The 25435-nt window shown below is 37.5% G+C and overlaps 1 protein-coding gene across 4 annotated transcripts in view; it reads left to right on the forward strand.

The window, feature by feature from the left end:
* LOC143983301 (short stature homeobox protein) overlaps nt 1-25435 on the forward strand; it is a 59883-nt gene that overhangs the window by 13435 nt on the left and 21013 nt on the right. For 2 of the 4 annotated variants that reach the window (XM_077482827.1, XM_077482825.1), the window contains exons 3-4: nt 14856-14913; nt 15553-15641. In XM_077482827.1, the coding sequence (XP_077338953.1) occupies nt 14856-14913; nt 15553-15641 (147 nt within the window). Of the gene's footprint in view, nt 1-14855; nt 14923-15552; nt 15642-25435 lie in introns of all 4 variants that reach the window. The other 2 variants (XM_077482826.1, XM_077482824.1) reach the window with 1 other exon arrangement.

Consider the following 25435-nt stretch of genomic DNA (forward strand, 5'->3'; position numbering starts at 1 on the left):
AAGCATCTTAAATATTACCAGACAATTTATAGTACAATTTAAAGTACAAAATACAGCTAACCTAACAACCAGTATGAGTTAAGTGTGCTGTAGGATCAAATAAGATATCTTATGTGATTGGTAAGTTTAGGCTGCTAACATAACAGAATGGGGGAGATTTACTAAAACCCGAGCACTCAGAATCTGGTGAAGCTGTGCATGGTAGCCAATCAACTTCTAACTTCAGCTTGGTCAATTAGACTTTCACAATTAAACCTGGAAGCTGATTGGTTTCTTTGCAGAGCTGCACCAGATTTTGCATGCTCCAGTTTTAGTAAATCCCCCTTACTCATTGCTTTTCTATTTCATCATTATAGAGATAAATAAATGTTATCATTGCCTATATCATTTTTGAGCAATCATAAAACACATATGTTATAAATAAAACAATGCGGTAGGACAGACTAAAAGAGTTTTCACTTTTAACTTTTTTCCCCCCTTTTTGCACCTGTTATTTAAATGTAAGGCTTTATGGCAGAACTTTGCCTGGGAGGACAGAGAATTGCTCTGTGCTTAGACCCAGCAGATAAAAACTCAAAATAGCTGCATTCATGAATTTAAATTCATTTGAATGCTGATTAACACTGTGGAAATGTACTGCTTTGTCTAATTAGCGAACCATGTTTCAGCTCCCTTCTTGGTGATTGACTACCTTTAAATATTATATAGTTGTTTTAATGTAGATCTCACGTGGTTTTGTAGTAGTATGTATACAAATGCAGAGTTTTCTGAAGGTGATGAAAGAGGTAACCCTGGCATCTTTAGTGTTATAGTATCACTATAAATGTTTGTCTTTAATTATTTAACATTTAATGGAAAAATATGATGTATTCCATAATATATAGACATTTCCAGTTTAACCACTAGAGGGAGATCTGCATTTCCTGGTAAAGTGGCAATCACTGCCTCTTTGCAATTTTTGAAATAAGATATCAGCCCATTTAGAAAGTGCATACATTTCTAAAGATCAGCAGGCCTGTTCTTGATTTACTAAAATATTATGGAATGTTCACTTAGCAAAGTAAATGTTTATTGAGCTTATTGAATAAGGGGAATCAATGTTCACTTTATTCACCCAGTTTTTCAAGAAACGTTTATTTTTTTGTATTTCTTTTGCAAATGAGTATAAAAAGTGAACATACTGTAAGTTCACATTATTTACTACACTATGCGAACAATCTTTACTGTTTTAAAAAATAAACCCTGTTGACTTTGATTATGAGAACAAGCAGTAAAGCACAACAGTTGCACATCACTGAAAATGAGGAAATAAGGCTGGTGTAAATGCCCATTTACTCACCATACTGAATGGCAGCACAAACCCCTTTAACTCCTTTCTTCCAAAACTCCTTAATTTGGACATCTTGAGGAAGAAAACATTTCTCAACTTCCCTCCTTCAGCAGCTCAGAGAAGCCAAGCCCGATGAGGTAGAGGTAGCTGAGAAAATTATCTTCAGCTAGGTGAGAGTCAGAAGCTAATAGTATGCAGCTTCTCTGGAAGACCCAACTACTTTGGGGAGCACCCCCATAATTGCTACTAGAGTACTCCAGTTCCAGCGGAGTGGCCCTTTGTTCCTGGGCCTTGAAACCTTACAGCTTATTGGCAGGTATAGTACCTACTCCATCCAGCAGGTGGTGTCTTGCTGCTGTTTTTATGTGAGAGTGGAGACTCGGATGGATGTTTTTCCTCTGGGGACTCTGTAGGAGTCATTTTACAGGAGTCTCCAATAGGATACTGTGACCCCTGGTGACCTTCTATGGGCCGCCAGTGCATTCTGCCCTGCCAGTCAGCCACCCCTCCAGCAAATGCTGTTCTGGTAAAATAGGCCTGGCCTGTGCAGTGATATATTGTGCCTGAAGATATATTACTGCACCATTTATCTTCACCTGTGCCATTGAGAACTGTGCAAGCAGTCTACTGGGAACCATTATTGTGCCTGTTACTGGAAGTGAATTGCACCTGTTACCAAAAGAGTTACTGTGCCTAGTGCAGCAAGTTGTATTGCATCTGTTATTACAAGTGTTGCTGTACCTGAACTGCAAGTGTTCTCTAGTTCTCTACCTGTTGCCATCAGCGATTATACTAGTGTTGACTACTGTGTTCTACAAGCATCTTTGTTAGGCTCCATTTAATCTTGTACGACTCCAAAGTGGCAGCGACTTTGAAGTGCAACTTTGATGCAAATTTGGATGGGTGCAATTTGGATATGACTTTGTCTTTGATCAGTGATAATGGACAAGACACCACTGTTGTATTATATAACATTCAGGTATGACTTTCATGCAACTTTTGAGGGTTAACATTGAAGTCTATGGCTCTCAATTTGCATGAAAGTCTGCTGTTACCAGAGCTACCCCAGACTTTAATGAGAGGGGACAAGGTTTATAAAGATAACCACAAGTAGTTGTGTTCTGAGTGATTTAAGTGTATTCGTGATTTTCAGTTTGACTTTCTTTTGTTATAGAGTCTTATATGCAGCCACATGGCCCTCTTTTTGAGACAGTGACATTATTATTGTTATTATTATTATACAGGATTTATATATTCCTGTGAAACATCCATGTTTGTGCAGCTTTCATTGTTCTGCAGTGTATGTATGTTCTTTGCCACTCTGAAACTCTTTTGCACTATTTCCTCTAACTATGCACCCGTTTAGCAAATTGCATTTACAATTACTCTCTGTCTGATCATTCAAATGATTACCCATTCTGGTAAAATGCAGTATACTGAGCGAATTAGGCTGCCCCCATGTAACGCACATATAACAACAAGGTTTTTAAAACATTAACAGATAGAGATAAGAATATTTTCCAACAATCCACCCTCTTACACAAGTACAGTACATGTAAACAAGACCATAAATTGCCTTTAAAGACACAATCCACCCCTCATCCCCATGTGAGATAACTCAAGCTCACATTGTCTGAATCATAAAACTGGGCAGTTGTGATGATCTACATCCAGCATTAAAGGAATTAGTGGCAGTGGTGCAAATCCACACATTACAACTGATAGTGCCTGCAGTGAACAGTACACTACTGAGGCCATTGCTGCTAACACAGTGAATTAGTTAGGTAGGATAAGACTACTATTAAGTTCTAAACAAAGAAAAAATGTTTTGGCTACACATTCCAATAGATGGATATTAAAAAATAGAAAAAACTGGGGACTTTAAAGGTACAAATGGACACGCAATAATTAAAACATCATTATTTATTAGAAATCAATAAAATTCATCCTGTAAAACAGATATTTTCAGCAGATACATATATCATATTGAATAAAAAAATGATGCTTCCACTTGACATGTTTTGCCACGAGGGAGATAACAGACTGAGACAAGTAACATAATCTGATATTTCCCATAATCCATGTGTGTTGAACAATATACCCAAAAATCAAATAGAGTCTCAACATACTTCTGGGGTTCACTTAGGAATCCAAGATTCCTTCTTGGGCCTTATACTCTCTCTATGGCTGTCTAACTAGCTGTCCAGACCATTTCTATGTGGTGTGTCAACTACCATTGAAACTATAAAACAATATCTGACACAATTTACAGATTGATGCACATACTCCTGAAGAAGCTGTGTAAATATTCGGCGAAACATGTCGAGTGGAAGCATAATTTTTTATTCAATATGATATATGTACCTGTTGAAAATATCTGTTTTACAAGATGAGTTTTATTGACTCCTAATAATTAATTTAAAGTACACTTTTTTCTATTTTTTGATAGGTTAGTTACTGAGGCTACCCTACCTAACTATCTGCCTCTTGTGACTAATCTTCAGATCTCTGCATTTAAAGCCAAACTCCAGGATATGAAAATATTGCCTAAATACTTGAGGAATGTGTATTCTTACTTGAATCTTGGTGTCCTTCATGTATTACTTCCAGAAATGCGCAGTAATCCTAGTTTAAAACCTTACCTATGTACAGGAGCTTCAAGTATTAAAGACCAGTAGCTGCTGCTCAAGCTCCTACAGGATGACTGGTCTTTTATCCACCCCCTTCTGTCGTTTCCTGCAGACAGGATGTAGTGGGTGGGTCACTGCTGGGTCACTTCCATAGCTATGCTCACTACACATGTTCTGTAGCACAGTGATGATGTCGCTGCTTCTTTTACAAGGTAGTAACTGGGTTTTGAAGACATTTAGTGCACACAAAGTGGATTTATATCCTTTGTGGCTGTCGAGGAGAATATTTAAATGAAAGCTTTTGTGCCAGAAGTTCAGAAGGGTAAACACTTCTTAAGTGATAAGAAATCTCTCCAAAGTCAGAGATGGCAGTCACCAGAACAAGCGCTCCCATTGTAATATTTCCCCTCCATTTCTGTTCTGGTGACAAATTTAAAATCTGAATTTTCCCTCACTTTACCAGTGTAAATAGGGACTAAATCTCAATTTTTTTTTGTTATCTAAACTTTATTTGATTTTCAGTATACATTTTTTAAAATACATGATCACATCTATCGAATATACATTCAGCCCATATCCCCTTTACACCTCTCCTACTCCCCTCCCCAGCTTACATCACTCTTCTTCCTTTATTGTGCCTCCTCCTCTTATTCCTGACTCTTCACCTCTCTGCCTCCCCCACTACTTAATCTGCTCATATCTTCGCATATTTCCTAGTTTCTTTAAATTCTGTCAATTTTTTCCCAGATGTTTGAGAATCTCTCTGTATGCTTTTCCTCTCTACTGCTAATATTCATTGTAATTTGGGTAAATCTCCCTTATAACAATAAAAACCTGATGGGTTCTAACCCCACACCACTCTATCAAAAAGCAAAGAAATAAAAACCCCTGGGAATACAATATACTTTTCATTTAAAATATTTTCACATATGGGGTTCAGCAACGGTTCAGTATTGTTCATTGACACTAGAAGTAAGCATCTACAGAGTTACAGAGAGAGAAGTGCAATTGGCATAGAGACCATCAGTTTCTATGACAAATGTTGCTGACTGTTCACTTACCACCATAATACATAACCAACGTCAGTCAGTTATTACATGAATAAGTATTGTCTCTGAAAGACACATTTTGAGGCCGTCAGCAAATATCTAGTTTTACAATTTTGCTTAAATAACTATATTATATATTTAATGATTATAAGCTACGATTTTCAAATTTTATACTCTAGCAGCATTTTAATGACTTTTGCTTTCCAGATTTACTTTAGATTTACTGTAGCTTCCAGGAACATATACAGTCGATTTTTACTGTACCCTTAACTCTGCCAGTATCCAGATTCAATTTAAAATGTAATGCCAAAGTCAATGTCAAACATAGCCATTTTTGTATTTGTTTTTTCTTTGGTCCAGGTACAACGCAATGTGAAAAGCAAGACTCCAGGCAGATTTCTAGAATGGAGTTTGAAATGTAAGGAGAACAGGGACAAAATATGTATGTAGTCTAAGTGCACCTGAAGAGGGTGTTTCTCCCCCCCCCCCCCCCAGATATACTTTATGGCTGTCTATTAAGCGGATGCATATGGTCAGTGTACAGATATAGAGAATAATGGCTGTTCTGAGCATAATAAAGTATGACCATCAATCTCTACACCTGTGCAATACTTCCCTGACTCCTCTTCAGATTAATGTCTGTATTAGAGGTCTGTATAATATTTACCAAGTTTGATTAGGAGGATAGGCCAGATAGAACATTTGTTTTAAAGTTACAATTATTCTTTCAATTGCTTTTGAAATTCCTATACATCCTATACATTGGAGGTGATTGTTCAATAATGTAGAGAACATTTAACAAACCTGTATTTACTTCATTCATACAATCATGTATAGGCAAGTTCGTGTTTTTTTTAAAATACCCCTGCAAATGACTTGGGTATTCAAAGTGAACACAGCTTTCCTTTTGCTAGCTTAACAATCCTTTGGTAAATGAACCACATTGTTTCAAGATGTTTAATACCGCTAACATTCATAACCTGCGCAATTATTGCAATGCACCAATAGATGATTATACCAGGATCACGGCTGGATCCTGGTACTGTTTATTGGTGTCAGTGTTCATCTTTACTCGTAAAAATTATCATTTTTATAGTGCTACAGGACCCCCCGCCTCCCCACTGGCACCTCCCATCATTTTCAGGCTCACCCATTCCACCAGGGAGCCCAGGACCGCAGGTTGTTAGTTGCCTACGGAGAAACATTCATTCCCAATCTACTCTGTGATAAATAAAGCTGGAAACAACAAAATTTCATCACTTTAAATTTTAGAGCTGTCTTTCCCAGACCATTACAGCCAGTGAAGCAGCTGATCAAACAGATCTGTGTTTTATCAGATGCCTTGGAAGGCAGAGGAGGCGTCAGGGGTCTAATAGATCCCTGATGTCTTCCTAAAAACTACCTGCCACTGCCCAAAGCTATCACAAAGGGTCTTGTCCACCCTTTGTGATAGCAATAAAGTTAAATGAAAAAGATGTAAAAAAGTGTAAAAAAAATTGTCATGAAAATAAAAAACGAAAGCACCGTCATCCCATGCTCATTTGAAAATGCAAACATGCATATATAAACAGTGATTTCACCACACATGTGAAGTATCGCTGTGAACATCAGAATGAGAGGATTAATTCTAGTGCCATAGCTCTAAAGGCTTTTAAAGTTTCACATATGGACAATTTTAGGTACCACAGCTTATAGCACAGGTGTGCACAATTTTAAATCATGACATGTGTGGTATTTACTTGATGCACCATCATATATATACACATATATATATATATATATATATATATATATATATATATATATATATATATATATATATATATATATATATATATATATATATATATATTAAATGGGTATTATATTGTGTTTGTGTGCACTAAAATTCATTTAAGTGTACTTTTTCCTGAGCATTTGAGCTTGCTAAATGGCTGTGCAAATAGCATGTGACATAAAAAAATGCAATAGCCACCATTTTATTCTCCAAAGCGTCTGCATTTTTTTTTGTTTTGTTTTGTTTAGGGGTTTTATGTAATTTTGTAACAATCAATGCTGATTTTAAACATGTATGTAAAAAATATCCAATTTTCCCTTGTACGCAAGCAGTAAAATAAATATTAAATCTGACATGGTAGTTAAATCGTACAAGCTGCACAGTTTAGTCTAGAAGAATTATGAGGTCTTCCAAGCCTGCCTGTGCATGTCCCATACTATAGTAAACATGCCATAGCCATATGCTCCTTCCAGGACTTAACCCTGATGCTTTCAGCTTTACCTCTCACACTCGTGTTTTCATTATTTAAATAATGCACTAGGCTTTTTTATTCTACATTACAGTATTATTGGTGATAAAAGTTTTCACTTACATACCATAGCTGCCTATATTATATTTAAAACTAGGAGGGACACATTAAGGGGTTGAGAAGAAAAATGGCACATGTGGAGCTACCCAGACACATATGGGTATAGCAAAAATGTGGGCATGGCCAATAAAGTAGAAGTGGCTTCATGACATATGACTTAACATTCTGCACCTTTCCCCCTAGGGTTTGCTAGGCACATTAAGCAATGCTAATTTAGAAGATTTTGTTATAATTTACAACTTTTCCTTTAACTCTGTACGTAGGGCTTCACATATACTTTTCTACATAACAGGTATGACATGAATCCCCCCATATGCATGCTAATGCAGAATATTAGAATGTATTGTTTCCTATGTTGAGATGTAGCTGTGCAATTTTTTCCATTTTACTTCCTATTTGGGGAGGTGCTTTTGCCCACTTCTAAGTCACATGCTATTCCTATTCCTATATTCCTATTTTTGGATAAAAAAATGCCCATGAAGTGTATGTACTATATCTAGCCAGAGGGCAAAATCAAAGAGACTCCCCCTATATTATTGATAAAGAGCTACTTAATATGCACTGTCTGCATAATATGTCTCCTAGATCATATATGCCACATTGATCAAGTTGTAAAGAGCTGTGCAAACTGTTGGCGCTATATAAATCCTGTATAATAATAATGAAATATATATATATATATATATATATATATATATACATACATACACACATACATACACACATTAGGGCCTAGGGTACATTGGGTAGGAAGTGGTGGTAAAAAAGTCCCATATAATTGGTGTCGCTAAAATAAAAAAGTGCCATCATTAGTCTCAGTGGGATGAAATAGGCCCCATTGCTGGTGTCTGTGGGATACAATTAGCTCAGTTAGCTCAGTTTTTTATGTAACTGGGATAAAAAAACAATATCATTGGTATCACTGTAATATAATAAGCCCCATATTGTTGGTGTCACTGGGATAAAATGTCTCATATTGTTGATGTCAATGAGCTAAAATAAGCCCCATATCATTGGTGCAACTGGGATAAAATAAGTCCCATTTTGTTGGTGTCAGTCTGAGCAGTGAGTTTCTATGTTTGCATTGATGTTCCTTGGTTACTAACCTATTGACACGCTCCCTTGCTAGTGCTCTATGTTTCTCTTTCTGTCATGCCAGCACTATGCAGTCACTGTTGGGCATTCTGCCTGGAAGTGCCAGCATAATCGCAGTGTTAAAACACACATAACAGTCAGTAAGTATTCTTAACAATAATTATTAAATTGTCTAATTTGACTCTTATAATAGATGGAAAATATTACTTTATTTGTCAAAATACCTCAGCTGATGCATACATAGAATGCTAATCATGTTAACTACCTTGGCACAATCCTCCCCCCTAGGCTACTATAAAGTGGCTGGTTAACAGTATGGGTCATAGCATTCAATATCCTATATTTTGCCAGAGTTCGCCTATGCCACTTGATTCTACAATTGTATGGCATCTTGGAACTGTTTTCATCCTTCCTCCTTCAAACATACAGACCCGTTTCTTCCTTGCCTTCTACCTGACTATTTATGTGCTTAAATTTACAGATTCCACAGATGCCTTATCTATCCGTCTCAATACATCATGCTTTCTTTATATTTACCCTACTAACCCATCATTGTCCATGTCTCATTTGGGCTGGTTTTTTGCTTGTATTTACTGAAAACCCACCGGGTATATACTTGATCCAGGGTTTACAGTTCATAGCAACATGACAATGCAAAGGGTAGGAAGCATGGTGAGGGAGGGTTGGCACAAGGGACATAACTTTATTCCCTGTCGTCTTGTGAATGCAAGCTGCTGGGAGCAGGAGAAATTTATAATATGTAGAGAGCAGACTGTGAATGTCCTGCTCATGTGCAGTAAGGCTCATACATTGTGATCCTAGGACACAGCCTAGGACATAGAAATCATGGGACAATTCACTAAAATGCAGGATTATCCTGGCAAATCTAAGTCAGTTGGCATATATGAAATGGCAAACGGAGTTTATGGGATTTAAATGAAAATTGTTGTGAAATGTCACATAAGGCTTCAATCAAAATATATTTTCTTTTTGGTATTATTCCTGTCTTCACCATGAATGGCATAATCACCCAGTTCTGCAAGTACGTTGTATACTAAATGCTACATTTTCCTCCTTTCACAGCCAAGTATCGCACTCCACATTTAACCTCAGATTAAAAGTGGAGTGCAGGACTGCATTGGTGGGTATTACGATAAACTGATGTAGGCATATATTTGCACACCAATGCCACAAACCTATGCCACAAATGGAGGTGAACTAATGTAATAAAAAAACAAAAAAAAGCACTGTCATGTGCACAATGCACACCACAATGCACATGAGATATATGCACTATAATGTGTGCCTGCTGGGGTGAATGGGCCCACAGTGTACTACCAGCACCTGTAACATGCATTATGACAACGTGTGTAGTACGCATGTACTTTATGTGTTTGTGTGTAAGTTTGTGCAGAAGGGTGGGATGTAACAGAAACATCTAAAAGGGCTGAAGAGGTTAAAGTAAATCCATATGGAGTAAAGTACAGAGGTTGCCATTGCTATGCTCCTTTTGAAAATCCTAGTTGCCAGGTCCCAGGAGTCATTTGGATCTGTTTATTTTGAAAAGTGAATTTGCACATTGTATATTCCCTTTGCTTTCTGAATAAGGTAAAGGTTCAGTCATCCAATCATGTACAAATAAAAATCCTGTTTTTTCCCTTGCACATGTTTTGGGTATTTAAAGTGAACGCAACTTCTCCTTATTTATTAAACTATATGAAAATACACTTTGCAAAGTGGACTACCTCTAATCTTTTTGTAAGTTATCACCATTGACCCAGAAACAACAAGTAGTATCCATATCCGTATACTCATTCTAGGTCTTTGATTTAGGAAGTATTAAAACACTTGAAAGCCCCCGATGACGTAATTTGTGATGAAATGCATAGAGCAGACCCAGACGTTTTGATGTCATCACGCACGCAGAAGTGCACCGATCAGGTTCTGAATCATTGTGGATACATAGCACAATTACCTTTTAACTATGTGAGTTTTTTTAAACGTTTTGCTTTTAATAAGAACTTACTTTGAATTTACACTATTGGAAGCACTTGGCTCTTCCTTTTCTTTTTCCTATACATATGAGTTTTTGTGGAGATATAAATGAGATGTGGTAGAAGCCACTATCCAAATAGATCCCAAGATGGTTATAATGTGCTATTTGACCACTCATTAAATAGTGGTCATGGCTCTCTGATAAGCCTTTAGGTATTGCACAGTGGTGGAGTGTAGCTTGTATTGCTGGGCCCATTTGAAGATCACTGCTTTTCACATTGTGACACAGGAATATTTTGTGATTATTTCACAGACTGTTCTTTCACATTTTATTGGCACCAACATTCACTAATTATTCATGCACTTGACTATTTACTGTATGTGCTTAGATTAATGTTGTACTTGTCTGTGGATTTCATGTTTATTGATATGATATATCACATATTGTGTAAGCAGCTGTTCTTATATTAGCATGGTTTCATTTTTGTTTTCCAAGCGTTTGGATTAACACAACAGCCAGTCAACCAGGTTATTGCCTTTTAACAAACGTCCAACATTTTTGGCTAAAAAAATGGATATAATGTTGTGAGAAGCCATCAGGCACTACTTTCCAAGTATTGTTTGTAGGATAAATGATTGGCCATTTTGGAAAAACTTGATCACTTTTCCTTTTATGTGGACCTTCCTGACAATATTTCTAGTCTAAGCATGAATGGATAAAATCTCATACCTTTTTATCTCTTGGTATTTCTCCACCCTTTGACTGTGATGATTTGTGACTGCTTCCTGCTTGGAAATGCTATACAATGCAATCTGGCTCTCCACTTCCAATATTCTGTGTCTATCCAGATAAGTAGCAGCTACACAACACATTATAAATGTCTTCTTGCAGACTTGTAGTACAGAAAAATGGAAGGGCGTGTCTAACCAGATCTGGTACTAGTGTCGATTACTGTGTGTACTTGGTCTAGCTCTGGTGGCTATTATAATGCACAGTCGTGTTTAAACACTCTGAATAACAGGTTTAACAGGAAAGTAGAGGTATAATTATAAAAATGAAGGTTATTACTAAAATGTCCATCTGAATGCATATTGCTTTCTTTTATTTGGTTGTGCTTTAAAAGATACAATTCAGCTTCATGAATTGTGTCTTTTAAAGCCCATGCAAATGACATAAGCCTGAGGATGGCGGATTGTGTCTGTATGTACTACTTCTCTCTTCTCTCAGGATAGGTAATTCCTTCCTATATACAGTATTAGGTCAAGGTAGATGGCCTTAAATAGTTCAAAAGAAGTTGTAAGCAATTGTGTGGAGCTTAGCACTAAATACTTGGACACACAAAAGTGTTATAGACAATTTCTACTCTCCCCCTCAGATTTTATTTTAATAACTACTGCTTACCTGATGTTGTGCTTAGCCTATTTCATATACTTACCCACCCAATGGATCCAGTGCTGTCTAGCTCAGATCCTCTTCTCTTCTGGCACTTCTTTGTCCAGCAACGCCATGTTTTGCTGTGATATCATCAAGAGGCTGCCGACTGTTCCAGGTTCAGCTGGAGCGCCTCTCAATGACACCCTGCTAGGCCTGCCACCTCCATCTTTACTGAATGCAAGGCTTTACCTCCTGGCATACAGAACCTCACAAAAGTGAGTACACCCCTCACATTTTTGTAAATTTTTTCTATATCTTTTCGTGCGATGACAGTAAAGAAATTACACTATGTTACAATTTAAATTAGTGAGTGTACAGCTTGTACAACAGTGTAAGTTTGCTGTTCCCTCAAAATAACTCAACACACAGCCATTAATGTCTAAACCACTGGCAACAAAAATGAGTACACCCCTAAGTAGAAATGTCCAATTTGGGCTCAAAAGTGTCAATATTTTGTGTGGCCACCATTATTTTCTAGCACTGCATTAACCCTCTTGGTCATGGAGTTCACCAGAGCTTCACAGGTTGCCACTGGAGTCCTCTTCTACTCCTCCATGATGACATCACAGAGCTGGTGGATGTTAGAGACCCTGCACTCCTCCACCTTCCATTTGAGGATGCCCCACAGATGCTCAATAGTTTTTAGGTCTGGAGCCATGCTAGGCCAGACCATCACCTTTACCTTTAGCTTCTTTAGAATGGCAGTGGTTGTCTTGAAGGTATGTTTGGGGTCGTTATCATGTTGGAATACTGCTCTGTGGCACAGTCTCCGTTGGGAGGGGATCATGCTCTGCTTCAATATGTCACAGTACATTTTGCCATTCATGGTTCCCTCAATGAACTGTAGCTCCCCAGTGCAACAGCCATCATGCAGCCCCAGAACGTTGACACTCCCACCACAATGCTTGACTGTAGGCACGACACACTTGTCTTTGTACTTCCCATCCGGTTGCCACCACACACGCTTGACACCATCTGAACTAAACAAGTTTATCTTGATCTCATCAGACCACAGGACATGGTTCCAGTAATCCATGTCCTTAGTCTGCTTGTCTTCAGCAAACTGTTTGCAGGCTTTTCTGTGCATCATCTTAAGAAGAGGCTATCTTCCTATGCAGACCAATTTGATGCAGTGTGCAGCATATGGTCTGAGCACTGACAGGCTGACCCCCCCCCCCACCCTTTCAACCTCTGCAGTAATGCTGGCAGCACTCATACATCTATTTCCCAAAGACAACCTCTGAATATGACGCTGAGCATGTGCACTCAACTTCTTTGGTCGACCATGGCAAGGCCTGTTCTGAGTGGAACTTGTCATGGTAAACTGCTATATGGCCTTGGTAATCTTCTTATAGCCTAGGCCATTTTTATGTAGAGCAACAATTATTTTTTTCAGATCCTCAGAGAGTTCTTTGCCATGAGGTGCCATATTGATTGTCCAGTGACCAGTATGAAAGAGTGAGAGAGAACACCAAACTGAACATATCTGCTCCCCAATCACACCTGAGACCTTGTTACCCTAACAAGTTGCATGACACTGGGGAGGGAAAATGCCTAATTGGGCTAAATTTGAACTTTTTCACTTAGGCGTGTACTCACTTTTGTTGCCAGTGGTTTAGAAAATAATGGCTGTGTGTTGCGTTATTTTTAGGGGACAGCAAATTTACACTGTTATACAAGCTGTACACTCACTTCTTTACATTGTAGGAAAGTGTCATTTCTTCAGTGTTGTTACATGAAAAGATATAATAAAATATTTTCAAAATGTGAGGGGTGTACTCAATTTTGTGAGATACTGTATGTGGCATGAATATCCCTGGAGGCAAAGGGGGGGGGGGGGAGGCAAGGCATGTCATTCACCTAGGTGAATGATGTGCAGGGGGCAGACAATTTCCCTAAAAAATAGGGTAACAATAAATAAATAAGACTGCTATCCATGCACAGGACTGGAAGAGGGGTGGAGATGAGGGACCATGCTGCAGAGGCTGAAGATCTACATTAAACACAATTTTTGGACTTGTGTCCTGTATAACAGAACATCTTTCATTATTGGTTAAGGATTGCTTGAACAGTTTCAATAACATATTTGCCCTTATTATTCACATAGCTATAGTTTGTTGGGAGGAGGTTTGGTGTGATTGATTGCAGCAATCCACAACCCAGTGTATTTTTGTGGTCTTAAAAACGTACCCAAAAATAAAAATCTTTACAAATTTGGGAATACCAATATTAGAATTACACTCTGAGCATTCTTGGTTTGCTATTTTGACAGATAAACTCTTTTTTGTAACTGAATATACACTTTTTGTTCCCCATAGCAATACACTGAATGGATGTGTTCTATTATTGCCATGTCTGGTAGTTTGTCTGGCAGTGGCAATATTACTTTAAAATTTCTGATTCTTTGTTAAGTATACTTGGAAATCATAGCCTCCTTAGTATGTAGCAGTGCATCTCAGTTCTGATCATCAGTGAACATCAGCAAGTCATTTTTTTCAGATCTCTCTTCAGAATCAACTGTGAAATCATCTGTGTGTTTCCTATAAGCTGCTACTAATCTACATAGCTGAGGTTCTACCAGAAAGCAAGGAAACATGATTTGTTAGCAATTATTGAGGCCCTGTGCTTAGAAAACTAGTCTGTTGCAATATATTAAAAAACAAACAATAATCAGTATAAAAATAAAGCAATAGTTAACAAGCAAAACCAGGACATTAAAGATACACATTTCACATTTGCAACTAAATGGTCTGCAATCGTTTGCTGATGATAACAGGACTATTCATATCTTGACAAATACTGATATAATTAGAAAAGACAGGAATGTTATTTTTATAAAATAATTGTTTCTTAAGATATACATTCCTACTGATGGTTGAAGATCTGTAACCTACTAATTAATACCGGATATAATTTTAATGGATGCAGAACACTAATCTTTTTTGTGTTTTATAGGTATGGTTTCAGAACCGAAGAGCAAAATGCAGAAAACAAGAAAACCAAATGCATAAAGGTGGGTATGGTGAGTAACATGATCAAATTTTCCTTTTTTCAATATGCACACACACACACACACACACACAATTAGCCATCTCTTTCTAGACATTACCTCAAAAGCAGCCTAAACATCCTCAATCTTCTAGAGAAGTAAACTGTAACTGTAAGTAATGAAGCAATATATGTAATTAGCTGCTAAGGGTAACACTTTGCTCCAGTTGTTTAACTCAGCCCTACATATTTTACCTCTTGGGTTTTGTCAAGTCAAAACCAACATGAGGAAGCCCCACAGAGCAACATCTGTAGTCCAATTATTAAGTATTAAATAGTGAAGCCACAATATAGACATCCACCTTTTTTGCTATTTTGCTGACTTAACACTTCTGGTTCAGTAGTAATTTGCACAAAGGGTGAATTGTCCTATTTATGCTTTATATTAATATGAAAGTGAACCAGAATCATAATGTCCTAGATAAGGCGGGGAGGTGCCTGCTATTATAATTAACTTTCTTTGATCCCAGATTTTCTGGGTTGGCATGGCTTGCTGATTATTTATTCCTAAATGATTGTTACCTGTCCTTTTACTTTAGAGAAGGGATTACATCTGTTAGTCCATTACAAATGTATGCAGTACTGACCTATATTTCTATTTCAGGTGTGATTCTGGGAACAGCAAGTCATTTAGAAACATGTAGGGTTGCACCATATGTGAACATGGGAGCATTGAGGATGCCTTTCCAACAGGTAGCATATTATTTGCATTTGCTGGGGAAAAATATGAGTGTGAATATAAAGCCTGATACCTGGAAATGTATTTCTTTAAATTTTTTAGACAACAATCATAATCATTACAGGTAAAAAAAGAGATGCTACTTAAAGCTATCAGTCAAATTGTCTGGTACAAACATTAACATGAAAGCTAACCTGTGATTGATATGGGCATCTGGACGGCCTTTTCTTTCAGCTATTTTTGTTTTATAGATGTTGGACATAGATTACATGTTTTCTAACTGCCAGGTCCTCATGTAAGGTAATTACAGCTTAACACTGTTGTAACATTGGTAACAGTCCTGGGCCAGCACAGTTGTTCATACAGAAGAATGAAAATCTGATCCATCTCTGCATTACATTGTAAATTGTTTTGGGGGATTGTTCTACAGATAATTTTATAGTTACCGATAACAGCAGTTAGCAATGGAATGGTAATATTGGATGTCTTTAGACTGCTCGCTAAATGCTAGTTGGATTAGATTGCAATTCATATCAAATATAAAAAGAAAATACTGAACAATTAAAAAGGCAAAGCACCCTTTTCACTTGCCCTCCTGTACTTATCAAATATATTTTTAACTAATTCAGTATTAGAGATGTTCCCCTTTTTCACCATTAGGTGCCAGAGTGGTTTATTTATAGTATTGGAGATGTCTCGGTTTTGCATCATATAATGTTTAGCTTTTCTTTTAATTCAGTACAGGCTTTAATTTGGTAGTGGATATGAATACATACATTGTATCTTCCTATGTTTTAATTAGGAAGAAATATGACAGTGACAGCCTTTCAACTAATATGATATCACATGAATGTGATTTTTTATGACTTAAATACAAGTTTATTTTTCTTACATTTAGAAGCACTTTTTTCTCCTTTCAGCATTATATTGCAACATGCATAGGAACAAGCAATACAAATCTGCTTGTGGAAACTTGGGTTTGGACAGAAATGAGAATGGAGGCAACATTTTCATAAGTTTGGGAGCTCTAAAATTCTTATTGACTCTTGTGCTCTCTTATGTCAGTGTTTGACACACAGTAATGCAAAATGCCATTAATGGGATGGGGAGAGGTTTTTAGTTTTTTTGTTATTTTTTGTTTGTATTTGTTTATGTATTTGTCTTATTGGTTAGCAATTTTTTTTTTTTACACTTTTTTCTTTTGGGAGCGGAGGGAAGACTTGATTCTGCCCCCTCCCCCCCCTTGCAGCAAAAGATCACTTACATTAGTGATCTATTCTATCCCTTTTATTGTGGTGAATAGTTGCTGTAGGGGTAGGCAGGGTGAGCTGGAGCAATTCTGCCCTGTTCAAAGATGGCTGTGTGAGCACACAGGAAGTCCTGTTGAGACCACAGTTGACTTCACAGGGCAAACAAATGAGACCTGGGGCTTAAGTAATTAATACAAAAAAAAAAAAAATATATAAGTTTTTAATATTAAGATAAAAATAGAGCACATATTTAACTGCGTTTAGCAATGTATGCAATACTGTCATATGATTTTTAATATCAATGTCTTATGCTCTAGAAGATAACCAGAATGTCATTTTTGATACATCATGTTTTTATTGGAAAATAAATTGATAAAGATAGAGCAGAAGGCATTTCAATATCTAATCAGTATCTTAGTGTTTGACATAAATTACAAAAGAAGTAAAATCTAAAAAAGTTAGATGTAAGCAATGTGTATAAAGTTAGTTTAGAATTATACCCCATATTTGTTACAGTTTTTCTTTATATCATGCTTTGGTTTTGTACCAGAGTGACCAATGTGATCTTAATCAATTTAGCAAGAAGTAACGTAGCCGTTTTTTATATTGCTTTATAGCAGCCCTGAATATCTCTTATTATAGAAATATGGTAGCATAAGGTGTGTTGTACTATTACATGCTCAGATGCTTAGAAGGGTAAACCAGTTAGCATAGATTTTTTTTTATTAAAAGGGACAAAGACATATTTTAAACTGACCTTCATGGTTTTTCATTTAAAATTAACACTTTATGTACAATTGTAAGGTTCACATACATGTAAAATCTATACCTGTTTCCCTTCCTTTAAATAGTTTAATGAATAGATCTAACTGCCATTACTATGCATGCCTGTTTACAATACTATCCAATAAATAAATAAATTTGAAACTAGGGAACTTAGGGCATCCATGTTCACTTTTTCAATTTCAAACAACAAGTCACTTGTGGGGTATTAAAAAAAGTTCCTTGCATGTAGCTGAATGTTTAGCTCAATGACAATTCACTAATCTACTAATAACAGTTATAAAATATTTTTTGTACATTTTATTTCTAAAGGTAAAAATGTAGTATAGAACATTTGCCATCATAAAGCGTGTTAATAAGCTATTTTACATATTGTTCCAATGAAGCCATTTACAGTTTATTTGAACATGCAGGAGGAAAAGCATCTGTTATAAAAATGAAACATGAGAAATTGTTAGTATTGGAATTTTTCCTTGTCTGTAAATGTATACTGGAAAACACATAAATGATTAATCAAAATCAAATGTATGAGCCTTCAACTTGTAGTACTCATTGAGATTCTCTGAATATGCAGTAGAATATGGGTAATAAATACGTTTTTTTTGGCCAGTGGCTACATTAGCACCTTTTCTATTATCTTTGCCATTTACCTACATCTGATTTGTCATAACACTTTTCAAGATATGCCATATGGGTGTTAATTTGTTCCTACAGTTTGAGAACAATTTGATATTGTGTGTTTCTTTTTGTGGCAAGACTGCAGTCCAAGATATATTAATTTCCAGGTGTGAATTTTCTAAATTTTTTGATGATGTGGGGAAAAAGCATTTAAACCAGTCTACGTGTAAGTGCCACTGTGTGGTAACCAAGTGCTTCCTAAAAATGGCTCATATTTATTAATGAACTTTTCAGAAAAACAAAAATGGCAAATAGTCCGTGTGTCTAGCTTATGAAAGCTGTTTTTTACTCTCTGTGAAACAGATAAGTACTGTCGCTCATTTTTACAATACAGTGGGGACTTTATGAGATGGTTGGCCACCTGAAGTTGTATTGACTAACTGATGTTTGTATGGAGAAAGTGGCAAACTTCGAGCATACATGTGGTTGCTGGACAGATGTCCAAAACAAACGTTTTCAGTCAAATTCATTTTTTGTTGGCCATTTCAGCTAGATTTTTATGGTACAAAATGAAGACAAACATGAGTACCTTATAACAAATTTACACTGTGCCACACAGAACCTTAGAACGAGCTGAAAATATATTTCATTTTCTCTGCTGGTGATGATAGGCAGTCTTCTAGTGGCGTGAATTTATTCGTGATATTGGTGGGCTAAAGGAAAGCTATGTTACATTCATTTTTTGCTGTGGTTTCTCTATTCAGTTACTGAAAATGTGTAATTTACTCTCAATTTAGTTGAACAATTGTAACTTTAGATAATTATTTTAGTCCATATATGCCAAATAATCTATAACAAAACAGGAAGTAAGTAAAAGAAAATAAATTCTCCACTTCTGTTGTACTCCTCTTTTAAAACATTTGTCTTTCTAATATTCAATTTTGTTTCAGAAAGGTACAAGGCCATGAGAGACTTAAAAAAGGAAGGTTATACCAATGGTAGTTAATGCAGTCATTAATAATTTTTTTACTTAGCTCAGGAGGAGCCTGCTACTTAATGCAGCTCTGCAGTATCCAGTCTTTTTCTTGTTAATATTAATATAAATATTGTGCCGGCATGTATACCATAGTAACCTATTCACTTACAGCATTTGATTTTTATTTTCAAATGTTCGCTAGCATGTAAAAGGGCTGATTTAATAAAATAATTGAGAATGGTAACTCAAAAAATGGTGTATATTCACTTTTATTATCTTTTTCATGATATTGATATTTACATTTTTCATGATATCATGATTTGAATAATTGAAAAGAATATTCACACACTTTTATTTTTTTGCTTTAATAAATCAGCCTCACCATATTAAGCAGCGCCAATTGTTTGTGCTATGTATTGCACACAATCACATGGCTTGTTGATTTTGAGCAGAATTATCTACTTTTTTTCTTAAATGATTAGGAGTTCAATTGTGGATTGCTTTAGTTAGCTTCCAGGGGGCTTATATATGACATATTTTGTGTTATGTGCAAGTGCGTACAGAGAATATCATGAGGTATACTAATGAGGTTTGAGTTTATTATAACTTTTATGCTTTAGTTTGAGTGTACTATAATTACAGTATGGAAGAGAAAAACACATTCTCCCTGATCGTTTAAATAGCTTAGTTTTAGATTCAAAAAGAGGTAGATTATTATTGTATGTCCTATAATGTCATATCAATGACATTTCTTTTATTACTAGAATGGTCGTGTGGACCAACTACATATAAAGGATCATTTACCCCTCCTCACACTGCGCTGCAAGACATGCATTATTTTGATGTGTTGAGATACGTTGTGTCATTTTAAAATTAATGGGCTGTAATGCATGAAAATGTTGTTGTTTTTTCAGTGCACCACATAGGGGGAATTCAATAAGGCATTTGTAACACATTTCTAGAGGTGTGTATGTAGTTGGAAGCCTTGCACCAAATTCATGAAAACTCCTTTTATTTGCAACACTTTCACTGTACGGTGCTATTGTTACAACGTAATTCATAAAGAAATCCCAGAATATTGATTGGAAGGAAAGTGGAGGCAAATAGGATCTTTTCCACGTTGGAGTAAATTGTTGATTGTGCCACATATTTAATTATTGTGTTTAATTCTGCAACAAAAATTGATCTTTAAGTTCTATGTAACTGATAGTTGATACATTTTCATTACTCTCCCAACTTCTCCAAATAGCTTTTCTGCCTGTATAACTCCATCACTTTACAGGAGAGATGCTTGTAGCAGTTCTTCCAGAGTTGCAACAGACTCATATATGCCTTAAGGACATATGAAGCAAGCTCTGTCATTTGCTACAGTATCTATGACATTAATTATGAATTCCAAGGATTGTGTGTTGTGGTGCTTTGTGGTAAATTGCAATGCATAGATTTACCATATGTCAGGGTGCTATTCAAAATGAATAGGAACGCAACACACCAATGCGTTTATGGTCTGCTACCATGCAATGCGGTAACATGCGAGTTACTTCAAAAGGAAGGTGTGAATAAGCCCTCTGATGTTTATTTATTTTTGAACTTATTCAACAAACACAGGAATATGTATGCGCTATTATAAATGATTGGGAAAAAAATTGTTTTTTTTGTGTTGTAATTGTTATGGAAGACAATTTTTAATTCCAGGCTTAGCAGGTCGTTTTTTTTTTAAATTGGATGAATTAAGTTAATACAGCTTCATTGAGCAAAGTGCAAACAAACACATTTAGTAAATCAACCCCAGTTTATTGATATATGGTTAGAGGCCTAGAAAATTCTTGTTATTGGATTGGATCCATTGGATTTTTCCATGTTAGGGATTTTGCGATCAATAGTTTAACAGTTTATAGGGTGTAAAGTATTACATATTATCCAGACCCCAGTCAGTTATTGAGTCACAATTTCAGAAATATGTTAAAATAAGCTCATTGTAGCAATTTTCACCCTTTACGATTCATACTATATGTACTAGGTGGTGTAACTGTGGGACACCAATGCTGGATGAAAAACTGAGGCTTTATTCAATAATACTGAAGACAGACCAGTAAAAGGGGATTGGTTGCTATAAACTATTGAATAAGAATAGGAACACTTTAGTGAATACCATTGGACATGCATGTCCCCTAATTTTTCCTACAGACAAGCAAATATAAGATTGGGACTGATTTCCCAAGCTCATATGTCCAGCTTGTATGATGCTCAGCAGGAAGTATGTAAATATTAAGTATATAGATCATTTCCTAGGACAGGTATGATTTACTTTTGCTTTATTTAGTTAATTCTATACTTTCCTCACAATTAAGGAAGTACGTTTTAAACTTTAGAAAGGCTGCGTTTCTTAAGGAATCATTTTTGTGCTGACTTGGCAACCTTTTGTGTAGTTCAGTCATCAAATACATTTCAGAAAGATATTGTTTTCTGAATTTCCTCTTAACTGTCTAGGTAATTTGAAATAAATAAAATATAATTGCATCGACATAAAACAGACTTTTTAAATGATAGAAAATAAAATAACCGGATTCCTACAGTAAAATCTAAAACCGCCACTTTTTCAGTTTTGCATAGAGCAGGGAATAGCTAAAATCCCTGTTTTCTTTTGTTGTCTCTGTCCATTGTGGAGCGTTGCCTTTACTTTCTGTTCCATAGACACAACAGGCAGTGAAAGAAAATCTCTCCAAAATAACAGAAAGTTCATCTTAGTCAGCTGTCACTGGAACAAGTGTCCCCACTGGAACATTTCCCTTCTGTTCCTGTCAAAATTTTGGATTTTCCCTTAATTTCAATGACAATGGTAACGGGCTCATAAAAAAAGGGTAAACTTAGCCATTAGGGTCAACATTAATAACCTCACAGAGGTTCAAATCCTTCCCTACTCTAACCAAAACAACAAAAAAAGTTGGCTTTATACACACTTAAGTAACTGATGTGAAGATTATTAAGATATATTTATAGCCAAAATTTTATAGAGGGGTTCAAATTCCTGTTACACTTTTTTTTTGCAGTTTATATCCTATTGTTGTGATCTTTCTTTACTTCCTGTCATGGAGACACAAAAGGAGGTAAGAATAAATTTCTCTGAAGTAAGGGAAAATCACCATTAAATCTGCACCATTTTCATATATATATATATATATATATATATATATATATATATATACACATACATATATATATCTATATATATCTATATATATAGATATATATAGATATATATATATATGGCATGTCATTTTTCGGGGGGGGGGGAGGAGCAGAAACCCTCTTTTTAGAGGGTTTCAGCTCCCATTTCCTCCTGGCGCTTTGTGGCGCTGGAAGGGAGATCACCTCTCCCCCTCCCTCTCGGTGCTCATCTGGGACACATCACAGTCACAGGTCCCAGATGATCACCCGGACAGTCACAGTGCTCAGTGCGGATCACGCATGCACAGTGTGTGCTTGGCTGTGAAGCCACAGGTGGATGCCCACAGGGACAATGACGGTGCCACAGAGAGAAAGGGGCATACAAGCGGGGCTTCGTTCCCCCACATCGCTGGACCGTGGGATAGGTAAGTGCCCAATTATTAAAAGTCAGCGTTTACAAAATAGGGATAGTTTTATGGCATTTTTATTAATAATTTTTTATTATTTATTTTTTTACTAGTAATGGCGGCGATCAGTGATATTTATTGTGACTGCGACATTGCAGCGGACACATCGGACATTTTTGACACATTCTGGGGCCATTGTCATTTATACAGTAATCACTGCTATATAAATGCAGTGATTCCTGTGCAAATGACACTGGCAGTGAAGGGGTTAACCAGTGGGTGGCAGTGTAGGGGTTAAGTGTTCCTAGGGGTGTGTTACTAACTGTGTGGGGGCTGGGCTTTCATTTAGTGAACACTGATCTCTGCTCCAATCACATGGAGCAGAGATCAGCGTCACTAGTTGCTAGGCAGAATGGGGAAATGCTGTTTACACGGCATTTCCTCCATTCAGCCGCCCCTTGAGGCAATCGCGGGTATGCCCACGGCGATCGAGTCTGCGGGACCCGCGACCGGACTCACGGAGGTCCCGACCGGCACACGATCGCAGGGCGGCATTGAAGATTGGACGTACCTGTACGCCAATATGCCTGCCCGTGCCATTCTGCCAACGTACATCGGCGTGCGCCGGTCGGGAACTGGTTAAAGCGTAACTTTATAAAACTTGATAAAAAATAATGTTCTTTAGCAAGGAACATGCATTTCACATTAATAATTATGCTACCAATATTTGAGTGTGCTGTAAATTTCCTCCAGCATTGCTCCTATTTCTTCTTGCTGGAGGCTGCCATTTTGCTGAAGCACAGAGCCCCAGCACAGCAGTGAATCATAAAGCAGAACTAAACTCATAGATTTAATGATTTCAAAAAACAGTTACATTCCTTGCTAACTGTCACATTTTCTTGTGTCCTCAACCAAACTGTCAAACCATAAAATGGCTGGTATCATAACTGATAACCTGCAGCACCATGGCAGTTGCAGATCAAACAGAAGCAGCTTCTGTGGCTGTAAAGGATAGGAGGGTTTGATTCCGCTTTAAGGCTGTCAGCAGATCAGCCTCTACAAATTCAGCAGTGCCTAAAAGTACCTAAAAATAGAGAGCAACTGAGCATGTGCAGAGCAGGGATATAGTATCTTACTGGATTTTATAGAGTATGGGCACTTTTTTATGTTTTACATAGCTATACCTGAAAAATGGGCCAGCTTGATGGGATCTAGCAGGACTTAATCTTCTGACTTTAACTTTTTGTCTGACTATAGTTTGTTCCAAGCATATTTGAATCTACTTACTGTTGACTGACTCGCTACCTCTGCTGGAAGTCTATTCCCAGAACCAATTACCGTATATACTCGAGTATAAGCCGAGATTTTCAGCCTCTTTTTTGAGGCTGAAAGTGCCCCCCTCGGCTTATACTCGAGTCATCGCTGTCTGCCCGCTCGATCAGCGTGTCGAGCAGACAGACAGCGGCCATTCTATTCAAAAGCCGCGCCTCCGGCTCCGCCTTCGCCTGTGATAGGCGGAACACTGAATTTCCCAGCAGCCTGTGTTCCGCCTATCACGGACATCGTATCATCCTCGTACTACGGACGAGGATGATACGACGTCTGTGATAGGCGGAACACAGGCTGCTGGGAAATTCAGTGTTCCGCCTATCACAGGCGAAGGCGGCGGCGCAGCTTTTGAATTTTACAATGGCCGCCGACGAAGAGGGCACGGGACGGAGGCAAGGCAAGGCACGGCACGGCACGGGACGGGACGGGACGGGACGGGGGCAAGGCAAGGCACGACACGGGACGGATGCAAGGCAAGGCAAGGCACGGCACGGGACGGAGGCAAGGAGGCAAGGCACGGGACGGAGGCTCGGGACAAAGGTAGGCTGGACACACACACACACACACACACACACACACACACACACACACACACACACACACACACACACACACACACACACACACACACACACACACACACACACAGATGGATGGAGACACACACAGGGATGGATGGATGGAGACACACACACACAGGGATGGATGGATGGATGGAGACACACACACACAGGGGTGGATGGATGGATGGATGGAGACACACACACACAGGGATGGATGGATGGATGGACACACACACACACAGGGATGGATGGACGGACACACAGGGATGGACGGACACACAGGGATGGACGGACACACAGGGATGGACGGACACACAGGGATGGACGGACACACACACAGGGATGGACAGGCATGTCTCACCCTCGGCTTATACACGAGTCAATAAGTTTGCCAGTTTTTTTGGGGGTAAATTGGGGGCCTCGGCTTATATTCGGGTCGGCCTATACTCGAGTATATACGGTACTCTTTTGCTAAAATAATACTTTCTAAGATTAGTGTTGAACTTTCCTCCTGCTTGTTTGAGGTCCTGAGGATGAATATCCTTAGCTAGGATACAGCTGTGTGACAGAAGGTCTAACCATTTCACATTCTATTCAAAACTAGAAAAAAAAATTGGCTTTAGGTATGCTCTTTAATAGCCTGTAAAAATATCTTCTGGTAGGAAAGGGGAAAGTTGTGCATTCTTCCAATGCCTAGATGGTCACATTTTCAAG

The sequence above is a fragment of the Lithobates pipiens genome, unplaced genomic scaffold, assembly GCF_037356315.1.
Source record: "Lithobates pipiens isolate NorthernLeopardFrog02 unplaced genomic scaffold, aLitPip1_a1.2 Scaffold_16, whole genome shotgun sequence".
In the NCBI taxonomy this organism is placed as follows: domain Eukaryota; kingdom Metazoa; phylum Chordata; class Amphibia; order Anura; family Ranidae; genus Lithobates; species Lithobates pipiens.